Source organism: Eurytemora carolleeae, unplaced genomic scaffold, assembly GCF_000591075.1.
Source record: "Eurytemora carolleeae unplaced genomic scaffold, Eaff_2.0 scaffold816, whole genome shotgun sequence".
Classification (NCBI taxonomy): domain Eukaryota; kingdom Metazoa; phylum Arthropoda; class Copepoda; order Calanoida; family Temoridae; genus Eurytemora; species Eurytemora carolleeae.
Genome location: NW_019396746.1, coordinates 278,223 through 290,936, shown reverse-complemented (window position 1 = coordinate 290,936; position 12,714 = coordinate 278,223). Strand labels below are relative to the sequence as shown.

General features: G+C 35.8%; 1 protein-coding gene and 1 long non-coding RNA gene across 2 annotated transcripts; one reads left to right on the top strand and one right to left on the bottom strand.

The window, feature by feature from the left end:
- The first annotated feature begins 4,254 nt into the window (after positions 1–4,254).
- Positions 4,255–7,357, top strand: LOC111708124 (uncharacterized). The gene is made up of 3 exons (XR_002766594.1): positions 4,255–4,625; positions 4,986–5,044; positions 7,295–7,357. It is a non-coding gene; the product is annotated as an uncharacterized LOC111708124 (long non-coding RNA).
- LOC111708123 (protein inscuteable homolog) lies at positions 7,102–10,939 on the bottom strand. Its single transcript, XM_023481394.1, has 2 exons — positions 9,510–10,939; positions 7,102–8,573 (listed from the first exon to the last, which is right to left on the bottom strand). Exons 1-2 carry the CDS (start codon positions 10,829–10,831, stop codon positions 7,211–7,213), a joined length of 2,685 nt encoding a protein of 894 aa, XP_023337162.1. The 5' UTR covers positions 10,832–10,939; the 3' UTR covers positions 7,102–7,210.
- Positions 10,940–12,714: the final 1,775 nt, after the last annotated feature.

Sequence of the window (12,714 nt, the reverse complement as noted above, 5' to 3'; positions counted from 1 at the left end):
GGGGGGGGGGGGGTAAGGGTCCCCCTACCTTCAAGAAGAAAGAATCTAGAGGATGGTCGCCAAGTCCTCCCTCCCCCCACCCCCTCCCTACTCACCACTGTGTACTATTGAAATCCTAGTTGTAGAGATATTAAAGTATATAGCAGAGGCACCATGACAAGCTCTCATACAAAATAAACAAGAAATTTACAAAAAAAATTCACAAAAACCAAAATTAAAAAAAGTGCTTTTTTTTCTTAAAATGTACATATCTAGGTCTGCAAAAAAGTGCGGAAAATTAATGCCCAAGGCATTATGACACTTTGCAGTAGACCCCGTGTTGAAAATTCCTGTAACTAAATATTGCAGCTTAGATATATGTGTATTGCGTATCTACCAGGACATAATGTGTTGTATACGTTTTAAACATTAAAGGCAGATGGAGCTTCTTGCAGGCAAATGTTTAGAAAGTATATCAATAACGCAGTTTGTTTTTAATCTTTGTGAATGAAAATAAAGGATGAGAAGATAACATANTTATCTATCTATCTATCTATCTATCGATCTATCTATGACATTATGCAGCTTTAATGTTGAAGGATATAATTGACCTGAAACCATCCTTAATACCAGCATCTGGAATATTCAGGGCTAAATATTAACTCTGCACAATAATTTCATTTAAATTTTAAAATGGAATTAATGACATTTTATGATTTTTAACATTGGTATTTTACTATGTTTGTTGTGTTGATACAGCCCTGAATATTACAGGTGAATTACAGACTACTATTTAGACAAAAGCTAGGGCAGAAACCGTTTTATTTCTCTGTGGACCTGGAATTGGAAGAATGTCGGAAAAAGATGGCGGGACAAAAGCGAAGAATAATAAGAAATCTCAATTTAAAATATATCGTTAATTACCAACAGGAAAAATGGCAGTAGGAGGGTCTAAAATATTTTCAAGGATGAAAACTTTAGAATTGTAGATATCGAGATCAATTCTTGATCTCCTCTTTTTATTACTATATATATATGCAGATATCCAGAAAAGTGTCTAAAATTCAACCAATCAGAGTGTCGGTTGTAGAAACCGAACAGCCAATCAGAAGCAAGGAAGTTTGAGCAAATCAAATGTGCTCACAGTGGATATAAAGATTACGGTATCAGGATTAAGGGTATCCAACAGAAAAGTTCCCAGCTCTGTATAATCTTCATTTATCCTAATTATTTTGTCGAATATTAAGACAAAGCAAGTTTCACAATTATGACAGTGGTTTTCTATTTTTAAAATGCACCTAATTGACAATCGATGCATTCCTTTGTATTTTAGGTTTGTCAAAGATGCTTCTTACGCAAGTAAGTCTAAATTTGTTTTAAAAAAAGTTTAAGTTAAATGTTTAAATAATGATAATAATTATCTGAATATCTAAATTGTTGTATTGCATTGATAATACTGGTTTTATGAATGAACAAGGAAATAAAATTTTACATATTTGATGATTTATCAAATTAATTATAAATCTTTAAGATATGAATCTTCAAATATGTTTAATTAAAATATTTAGATACTTAATTAATATACTGAATTTCCATAGGCATTATGTTTCTACACAGATAGAATATGATACACTGTATGATACTCTAGGATACTCAAGGATACTTTAGGATGCTCTAGGATACTATAGGATACTCTAGGATACTATAGGATACTCTAGGATACTCTAGGATACGCTAGGATACTCTAGGGTAATCTAGGATACTCTAGGATATTCTAGGATAATCTAGGATACTCTGATACTCTGGGATACTGTAGGATACTCTATGATACTCTAGGATACTATAGGATACCCTAGGATACTCTAGGATACTGTAGGATACCCTAGGATACTCTAGGATACTCTAGGATACTCTAGGATACTCTAGGATACTCTATGATACTCTAGAATACTCTAGGGTACTCTAGGATACTCTAGAATACTCTAGGGTACTCTAGGATACTCTAGGATACTCCAGGATACTCTTTCATTTGTCATCCTTCCTCCCCTCCCCTAGTTATTGATGAGTGCTCAACATTTCACCATTTCAACAGGTGCAGAATACGGACTGTTGTAAAATCCGTTGCTATTGTTATCTTCATCGTAAACCATTCAAACCAACCCAAACCAATCCAAACCAGTCAAACCAACCTATAGCCTGCCCAAACCAGCCAAACCAACCTATAGCCCGCCCAAACCAGCCAATTCAACCTTGAGCCACCTATAGCCAGTCCAAACCAGACAAACCAAACAAACCTTTAGCAAGCCCAAACCATCCAAACCATCCAAACCTATAGCCAGCCCAAACCAGACAAACCATCCAAACCTATAGCCAGCCCAAACCAGACAAACCATCNGGGGGGGGGGGGTGTACGGTTATATTTAGGGTTTATTGTGCCCTGAAGGGGAAGTTAAACTTTATACAGCCAATATTTAGCCACCCCAAACCAGGCAAACCAACCTATATCCAGCCCAAACCAGCCAAACCAACCTATAGCCGGCCCAAACCAGACGAACCAAACCAACATATAGCCAGCCCAAACCAGACGAACCAACCTATAGCCAGTCCAAACCAGACATCCCAAACCAAACTATGGCCAACACAAACCAGCCAAACCAACCTCTGGTCAGCCCAAACCAGCCAAACCAATATATAGCCAGCCCAAACCAGGCAAACCACACCAACCTCTAGGCAGCCCAAACCGATAAAACCCCCGAAAATCAAGGAAGCAAAATCAAACCAAAATAAAGAATCCGAAAAGTAACAAACAAGCCTACCAATAATAATCTAAATCTACCAATCCAAACCCACCTAAACCCACAAACTATACAAGCCAACACAAAACAACATGCTTCCCATAAACCAAACTATACAAGCCAACACAAAACAACGTGCTTCCCATAAACCAAACTATACAAGCCAACACAAAACAACGTGCTTCCCATAAACCAAACTATACAAGCCAACACAAAACAACGTGCTTCCCATAAACCAAACAAGTCAAACCCAACATATCATAACCTGCTGACAAATAAAACAAAAAATGTCCATATTGATCCAAGCCAGCTAAACCAAATCAAACCCCTGTTCATCGTAACCTCCTTATCTAAACCAAATTACCCAAACTGAAACAAATATTGTAGCAAAGCCTATATTTATTAACCTGAACATACCTAGATATATTCCTTTGTACATTGTCTATAAACCTACATGTGCTTGTAAATGTCTACGAAAAACTTGTATTGCGATTAATTTAACCTAGCTACGTCTGTAAATAACTATGCCAAACCTGTATTGTGATTAGCTTAACTACGCTTTTAATATACGCAAATCTTGTAAATACGTAAATTAACTTAACCTGTAGCATGGATATCTAAATACACGTCAGTTGGAATTAAATTCCGCTTTGATTAGGGTGTGAGAGTAAGTACTTCTTGATTAGCGAACCAGAAGCGTCCTGAATCCCTCTCTTGAAAAATAGAAATAGATTGGGAATCGAAACAGATAGAGTTGTGTCCTGATTGACATTGATAGTAAAGTATTACTAAACTAAAAAGCTCTTTTGCTTCGTAAAGTATAACAAGACGAGAGGAAACGAGTATTGCTATTCACAAAGTTGTGTCCGGATTAACATTGATAGTGGTATTCATGGAACCGTTAGTTCCTGATTGAGTTGTACCTGGATTGATACGGGTCTGAAAGACTTTTATGGAGTAGGTCCTTTACTACAAAACAACTAAACATCTAACTCTCAAACAAAGCAAGCCAAAACATTCTTCGAATATTTATCCATGCTAAAAAGTTTCCGTTTTTATTCTAAATAACTGCAAAAACTAGTCGAATTTTGCAAAATCCTAAAGTATACTGCATACTTTACAGGTTCAGAAGATTTCTCCATTAAATATGGAAATTTGGTCTGATCGAACAATACCTAGTTCAGAGCAAGGTTATAATGTAAGGAAAGTTATTTCAGAAGTTTACGCATCTTTTGTACTGCATTGTACTGTCTCTGCGCGGTAATGTAATTACAAGACGGATGTCGCAGCCTGACATGGGATCCATCTTTCACATAAAAAATCATTGAAATTTTCTGGTCAAAGGAAACTATTATGTGCATTGTCAAAATTATCAAAATTTAATGTTTTTGACCTCCTCGGATACTGATGCATCTGTTCTTGTTTACAAATTCCGCACAGAGAGAACTGGTTTCAATATGCACGCAGAGTATACGCAACTGCAATTAACTTTCCTTGCATTATAACCTTGGTACAGACTATATATCCTAAACAGTATAAAAAGTATTTTAAAATGAAATGGTTCCTCAAAAAAGCATCACCCGATGGCAAACCAAGTTTCAAGGAAATTTCTCCAACATTTACCCCCTTCCCCCCCTCCAGGGGGCCAAACCTTCCAATTTACATACCACCCCCTCCCCCCAGAACTTGCTGATTCATAGTCATTTATTTAAATATATTTTTGTCCTAGGATATTTTCTTTAGTTTTTAGCTTCTACTGAAAACTAAGTCCTTGATATTCAAAAGTTATAGCCTTACAATTCTAGGAATAAGGGCACGGAGCAGTCTGAATTATTTGGTGGGAAAAATGGGGTAAGTAGATTTCAGCATGAAGTATCCATTACCCCGTATTTTATCTCCTACCCTCAGACATGAACTTAAACACTAAAAAGATAAAGGTTTTCAACACACGATGCAAGTATTTTATCAAATCCTGGATCCCAAGATAAAGATTTGATATATTTTAAACCGATCATCTTCTTTTGCTTAAATTTCTAACAATCCTAATATTGCTTCGACCAGATAAATATAAGTCCGCATCAGCTTAAAGTAATTATAATTGCTACTCTTTGCCGGATTTTTTAGGGATTATTTTTTTTAATATTTCCCTTAAAGCAATACTTTGACTGTAGCATTTAGCATTATTAAAATAACAATTATGCAATTCTGCAGGGCATGTATGTTTACAAGAAGCTTGGACATTAACTTACTAAAAGGAGTGTAAGCGCAAGGTACTAATGCAAGGAAAGTTATTTCAGAGGTGTAATCATTTTTGTACTGCACTGTACTGTCTTTAGGCGGAAAAGTAAACACAAGACGGATGTCACAGCCTGACATGGAATCCATTTTCACAAAAATAATCTATGAAATATTCTAGTCATAGGAAACCAGTATGTGAATTTAAAAAATTATCCAAATTAAATGGTTTTGACCTCCTCGGATACTGAACGAACACTGACGCATCTATTCTTGTTTACAAACTATAGGCGCCCAGAGAGAACTGGTTTCAATATGTACGCAGAGTATACTCAACTGCAATAAACTTTCCTTGCATTAATACCTTGGTAAGCGTAACTTTGAGTGACGCTAAATGCGAAGATGCCTAATTTTTAAGGAGAAATTGTTTTTCAATGGTTCTTCAGGTTTCAATTGAACAGCGTATATTTAAAACTTTAGAATATACAAAGAAGAAAGGAAATGGAGAATTTAAATAACTTTTCCTTGAAAATTAACCAGAACTGAAATTTGAGAATTTTCTTTTTACAATTTTGCGAACTTTCTGTGATTCTTTTATTCAATCTTTATAAAATTTTTGATTTTGAAAGAAATATTTTGTATACACATTTTTGTCTTTCTGAACTTTTAATTTTGTGAGAACAAAAGGTTACAGGATTTTTTTGAGCCATTCAAATAACAAAAAAAACCAGAAAGGAGAGTTGCACAAAAAGGTACAATTTTGCACCAGGCGTGCGCCGCTAATCACACTATTTTTTTGACTAACCCTGATTTGAGAAGATAGAGTGTAAAAATAAGCAACCATTGTAAATAAAAAAGAAATAATATAAAATTGTTTCATCCTAAACCTACAGCTTAAATTATTTTTGAAAACATCAATTTATGATGTAGCATTTTTATTCTTGACGAAAATATTTATGATGTTGAATATTCTTGACGGAAATATTTATAATGTTGTATATTCTTGACGGAAATATTTATGATGTTGTATATTCTTGACGGAAATATTTATGATGTTGTATATTCTTGACGGAAATATTTATGATGTTGTATATTCTTGACGGAAATATTTATGATGTTTTATATTTATGATGTTTTATATTTATGATGTTTTATATTTATGATGTTTTATATTTATGATGTTTTATATTTATGATGTTGTATATTTATGATGCTGTATATTTATGATGTTGCATATTCTTGACGGAAACATTTATAATGTTGTATATTCTTGCCGAAAATATTTATGATGCTGTATATTCTTGTCGAAATATTTATGATGCTGTATATTTATGATGTTGTATATTCTTGTCGAAAATATTTATGATGCTGTATATTCTTGACGGAAATATTTTTCTTTTTGAAAGCACTAACTTTGGTCTGGATAGATGAAAATAAAAATCACTCTGGACTGGATCCCAAAACTCTTTTTCAACTAATCTTTGAAAGGGACTTGGTAAGCGTAATTTTAATTGACCCTGCATGGCAATGCCCGATTTACAACAGTACTCAATTGAAATTTTTGTTTGAATTTGATATCCATGTTTTAGTTTCTTTAAACTGTTTAATTTCATTTTCATTTTCGCGGTTTCTCTGCGAAAAGAACTGACGCATTTCTTGCTGAAAAGAAGAAAATAAACGCTTTTCGACTCAGAAAAACGTCAGTTTATTTATGTTATGTAATTAATGGTATAAGGGTCTAGATATAAATCAAAGCATTGCCTTTGTTGCATTAAAGTTCACTTGAAATTACGCTTACAGTCCCAAGCAATCAATGAATGCTACTTTTGAGTTCTTATTGTGATAATTCAATACATACTTTATATTTCATAACCCCCCCCCCTCCTCCCCCATTTCTTGNTCTTATCTGCAGACTGTGAATAAACGAATCTTCTGGAAATATGATTCCAGCATATTTGAAGCTTTATTCACATTTGTAAGAAAACTATATTTGCTTTCTTCCATTTCTTGAAATTATTTAACAAATTCCTAACCGTCATTGGACTCTCTAGGGGTCAAGGCCTCGATGAAAGTTCGTGAAAATTAACAAAAATAAAATATTAGGAGATTTATTTTAGTCCGTAGACCACCTAGATATTTGATAAAATCTATATTTCTTTGGTATAAACATGATTAAATTTATCACAATGCTTTTCTCAGATTCAAACATAACTTTCATGTTTACTGCTTAACTCTCTGAAGGATTGAACTAGAGAGTCCTGGATTAAACTCTGTTCTATTTCTAGGTTAAGGTTTGATGAAACTCTCCTGAGTAGAGCTAAACAAGCCACTAGAACAGAATCACTGTAGTTCCTTGAAGCTGGTTCCTGGGATAACTGAACTGCCCTCTCTACCCCTCCAACCTGCTCAAGTAACCTACACTCCGCCTCACCCAGGCATATTCTACAGAGTGCAATGGCGGATTTTTTCAGCATTCGTTCCACCGCCTCGAGCTCCGCCTGGGTATCCGCCGTATCAACATTAATATTAAGCTGGGATACAAGGAACTCTATTCCTCCGTCCCGAAGTATTCTCTCTCGTCCAGGTTCAACTCCAGCTAGGTTGGCCAGCACAGTGACAACCTGGTCCCGTGCAAACAAGGAGATAAACGGAGTAGACTCAACCCTGCTCATAAGAATCCTAGAGGTTGAGCACTGGAGAAGGTTCTCTAGGCAGGAGGGTTCCATGAAGGTTAAGTTTGCTAGTGCAGCAGAGACAAGAAGGAAACTATCTTCTCCACACTGTAACCTCGCCAGGTTAGAGAGCTGAGGAACCAACCTGGAGACATGATCATCCAACCCGGAGACCCGGTGGTTATCCGAGATCCAGGGAGATGTTATCTGTGCTAGAACTCCGGCAGCCTCAACTCTCACCTCGAGAGAAGGATCGGAGACAAGAAGCCTCGAGATCATACTGATCCCTCCAGCGCTTTCCAGGTTCCGGATACACTCTATAGTACAGGATACAGAACTAATAGATCGGAGAGAGAGAAGTTGAACCTCTCGACTGTTGGTCGATTCGCAAAGCTGGACCAAGGTTTCGATAGTTTTAATCTCCGATAGAACTGAGTTGACCTGCTGAGATTGCTGGTTTCCAAGTCCTATCAGAATATTCAAGGATTCAATTGTAAACAGATCGTTGTGTGGAGAAGATAGAGCTTCAACAACGCTCTTCAATTCTTTTCTCAGGGTTAGATCCGCCAACTTGAGAAACCCTTTCTCCAGGTGTCCTAGAACCCGTCGTATATCTAGGATAGGTTTGGTCGGAGTGTATTCACTCCTATGGGAGCAGAGTTTTAACCTGTCCAGGATATGAAGCACTCCTTGTTGTTGGAGTAGCAGAATCTCATAGGTTCCGTCCAGACCGGGCAAATCACTGGATGACCGGAGACCGGGCAAATCTCGACATGAAACTGTTTCTAGAGCCGTGAGACCCTGGTTATAATCATAAACATAATCTTGTATCCTGGTTATCAACTGCATTATTCCTTTATTCATCTCAATCTGACTCTGCACTCCAAACTCTCTGAAACAAAAATGTTTAAATGAAATTTATCGAGCATAAAATCTTCTAAACTTGGAGAAGGAGGGAAAATGGGAGACATAAGAAAAAAAGCAGGTTTTTAAAAAAGTATAAAAAGAGACAAAAATTATTTTTTGTCAGTGTAAATAATGTTAACATGAAATGTTTTTAAAACCTTCTGGAATCGTTTTTTTCTTGAAAAAGCTGAATTATTAAGTACTAATCTTGACCAAAATACGCACTAAATGAGATTTCTTAAACTTACGAGTCATGAAATTTACTTCAATTTGATCTAAAATAGCGAAGAAAATTGAAAATTTCCCCCACACCCATCCCTCTCATTTTAACACCCAAGCTTTGGTTTGAGCTTTCAGAATGCCTCGAGTGAATTATATTTTTTAAAGCTGATTGCTTTAAAATTAGTTCAATTTGGTTTTTATTACTGATTAGAATTGGTTGTAATGGATTTAGATTGGTTAAAAATGGGTTGGATTACTGAGAATTAATTAAAGGGACTGTAAGCGAAATTTCAAGTGACCCTCCATGCAAAGATGGCAATGACCGATTTACAACGATACCCTTAAAAACTTTGTTTAATCAAGTATGAATTAGATATTCACGTCTTTGTTTCTTTAACCTGATTATTTTCATTTACTTTACATTTGGTTACTCTGCAAAGGGGTCCATATTTTGCAAGAAGCAATGAAGAAATGTTTAGTATTAAACACTTTCCAAGTCAGGAAAACAACGGTATTTTCCACAATTTTGATCAGATGAAGGTTTCAAGGGTACTGTTGTAAATCGGGCATTGTCATCTTCGCATGGAAGCTCACTTAAAATTACACTTAAAGTCCTTTTAAAACCTCAACAATTTTTAGATGAATTTGATTAGTTGCATGTTGAAGAGTAATATTCATTATGATCATAAGACCAATTTACCTGGTGAATTGAACAATTGTATCCTGAATTATTTGATTAGCTTCTATAATATAATTGATCCTTTGAACATTCAAACTGGGTTTCCTAAGCAACGAGGCTAAACTAGAGGCTGTTCGGCTGGAGGTTTGGAGGCTGGAGGTCTGCTGATTAGAGGCTGATTGTCCTAATCTAGGTAGGATTGGTTTACTTTGAAGATAAGTCATGCACTCGGAGTCAGTCATAACCAATAGGTCTCTCCACCATTCATAAACAGGATCAGTCTGACTAGAGTTTAACTCATTCACTTCTCTTCCACTTAGGTTGGAGGAGTTAATCCTACTGTTCTGTGTATCCTGGAGCAGGGTTGGGTCTAGGATATCTCCATGCTCAATTATGGTCTCATGAACTCCAGGTTTATCAAGTTCAACTCCTTGTAAGGACTGGATTGAATGAGATAATCTCCGACGGTTTTTTATCTCTCTTAGTTTAGATCTGGGTTCAACTTTCACAGGAGTGTGCGCCTCTTCAATACCAATAATGGTTCTAGGTCTCTGTCTGAAAGATGATCTCAGGGGTGTACTGAACATAGGTCCGGAGGGTTTGGGTCGGAGCGGAGCAGAGTCTACCGGAGACAAGGTTCTACTCTGCAGAACCTTCTCCCTATTCCTGGCGTTTATAAAATGGATCAACTTACTGGCGGAGTTACAGTCCGCCTTAAACATACTCTTGGCTAGCTCTGTTCTAGTCTGGTGGAGTGATCTGGGTTCTCCTTCAAGTTTCAATCTCAATCCTGTCTGCAGACTAGAAACTGTACTCAAGCTGCCAGATAACTTATCACGAGACTCCTCTTGGACATAGTAGATATTGAGTTCAGGGCTCCGACCCTCCTCACTCTCTCCGGAGTCAGAGAATCCAGAGTCTTGACTTTTAATACTTTGCCAGGTCGGAGATAGTTGGGGACTCTCAGAGATAGACCTCTCCTGGAACTCTTCAGTATCTCCCAGTGATTTATCCTGAAAACTACAGGTTCGCCGGATTTCCAAGGGAGAAGGTTTGGTGGATTTCTGGCTTCCATTTTTATCTTTGTTCTCCGACAAACTGTTCGATCTTTGAACCGGTTTCCCACCAGAGCTGGCAGTAAACACACCGGAGTAAAATTTACACATGGATTTAACAAAACCAGGATTAGGTTTAGGACTCTGGTTCTCTTTATTCTCCTTAATCTCCTGTTTCTTTAACAGTTCTATTTCCTTGTCAGTAACTACAACACTGTAACATCGACCTTCTCTCACACTTTTCCGGTTTAAATTTTGTCTTCTAAAATTATTTCTATTATCACCCATTTTAAAGAGTGTTCCACGTCTTTCTCTGTCTACATAACAGCAACAACTGAGCGGGCCGTCACTCGTCAGCGTTTGAAAACTAAACGTAAGCCCGAAAGAACGAAGTTGCCCTATTGAATATATCTTATCTTCAAAATCTTATAATCATAAATTCAATTTGATTTGAAATAAAGCTGAGTTTCAAAGTTTACTCAAATATACATTTCTTTAAATATTTCTTTAATATGCATCGACATACGTTTCTTGATCTGTCTTATAGCTTTCTTTATTCATTAATGTGAAATTAAACCAAATAACTTTTTTTATTTAAGGGACTGTAAGCGTAATTTCAAGTGACCTGATTCACAACGAACCCTTCAAAGCTATGTCTGATGAAGTATGAAATAGTTATCAATGTTTGTAGTTTAAAAAACTAATTGTTTTAAATTGTGATTTCTTCTCTACAAAAGTGATTTAAACATTTCCACTGCAAGACTCCATCATAGAAATCATCAGAAAAAACGACAATATCTTCCACAATATTGATCAGATTTAAGGTTTTCTGGGTACCTTTGTGAATCAGGCGTTGCCATCTTTTGCATGGAGGGTCACTTAAAATTACGCTTACAGTCCCTTTAAAGGGATTATTAGTGACGTTTTAAAGTGATCCATGATGATCAACATTTTGATCTCCCTCTTAATAATAAACGATGCCAGAGAATTTTTTTCTGTCGTTTTTTCAATCTGGAAAAAAAATTTCTCCTAAAGTATTAAAGTTATTTTGAAAGTTTATAATTGGCGTTTGAAAAAGAGAACAACATTATAAATGCGACCAACTATGACGAAAAAAATCCATAAAAGACTTTATAAGAAAAAATTTAAATGAAAATGGAAAGTTTGCAAAAAAAATGTTCTTTGTACGAGTGTAAGAGTGAAAATATAAACTAACACTTATATTCAAGTTTATAATTTTATTGAAATTCAGCAGAAATGGAATAGGTGGGATCGAGGTTTTGTGATTTATAATGAAACCTTAGTCATAATAATGCAGGGAAAGTTAATTTCACAAATAAAATAGAATATAATATCTGAGGTGCCCGGCGTGGCTGTGAAGGTTTTTAATTCGAAGTTTGAAAAATAAATTTAATTTTTGAAAAAAAATAAATTATATTTTGGATAAAAAAATTCATGCAAACACATATATATGAGCAAAGAGCTTTATTAGCTGAAGGGCCTGGCGTTACCCGTATGATAAAAATATTTTTTAGCTAGGGGGTTTTCACTTTCAGACCCCAAGAGGGGATTCAACCTCACCTGGAGAAGAAAATAAATGACGCTGACCTGGAAAAATTCCTGTAGGCGAGATATTTATACAGTCCGGGCAACGTCAAGTACTTATTTAAAGGGACTGTAAGCGTAATTTCAAGTGACCCTCCAATGAAAAATTGCAATGTCCGATTTACAACGGTACTTTTGAATTATACATCAATGTTTTTGTTTCATTAAATATTCATTTGCGGGTTATCTGCAAAAGTGACTTGCGCCGCATGTCTTGTTAATAAAAACACCGGAGAAACTTAAAAAATAATCACTTTTCGATCCAGATAAAACGTCAAATCTTCCACATTTTTGATCAGATTAAAGTTTCAAGGATACTGTGGTAACTCGGGTATTGCCATCTTTGCATGGAGGTTCACTTGAAATTACGCTTTTAGTCCCTTTACATCATCATGAATTTCATTATTTCATTATTTTATCATTCATCACAGTTTGACTCAGATTCAGGAGATATACTATTTAGTAATAAAACCCGATATAAATAAGTATATCGGACTCGGAGTAACTGTTTGGATCTATAGTTAAAATCACTCTTTGTCTGTTTGTTTGTCCGATCATGACCCAGG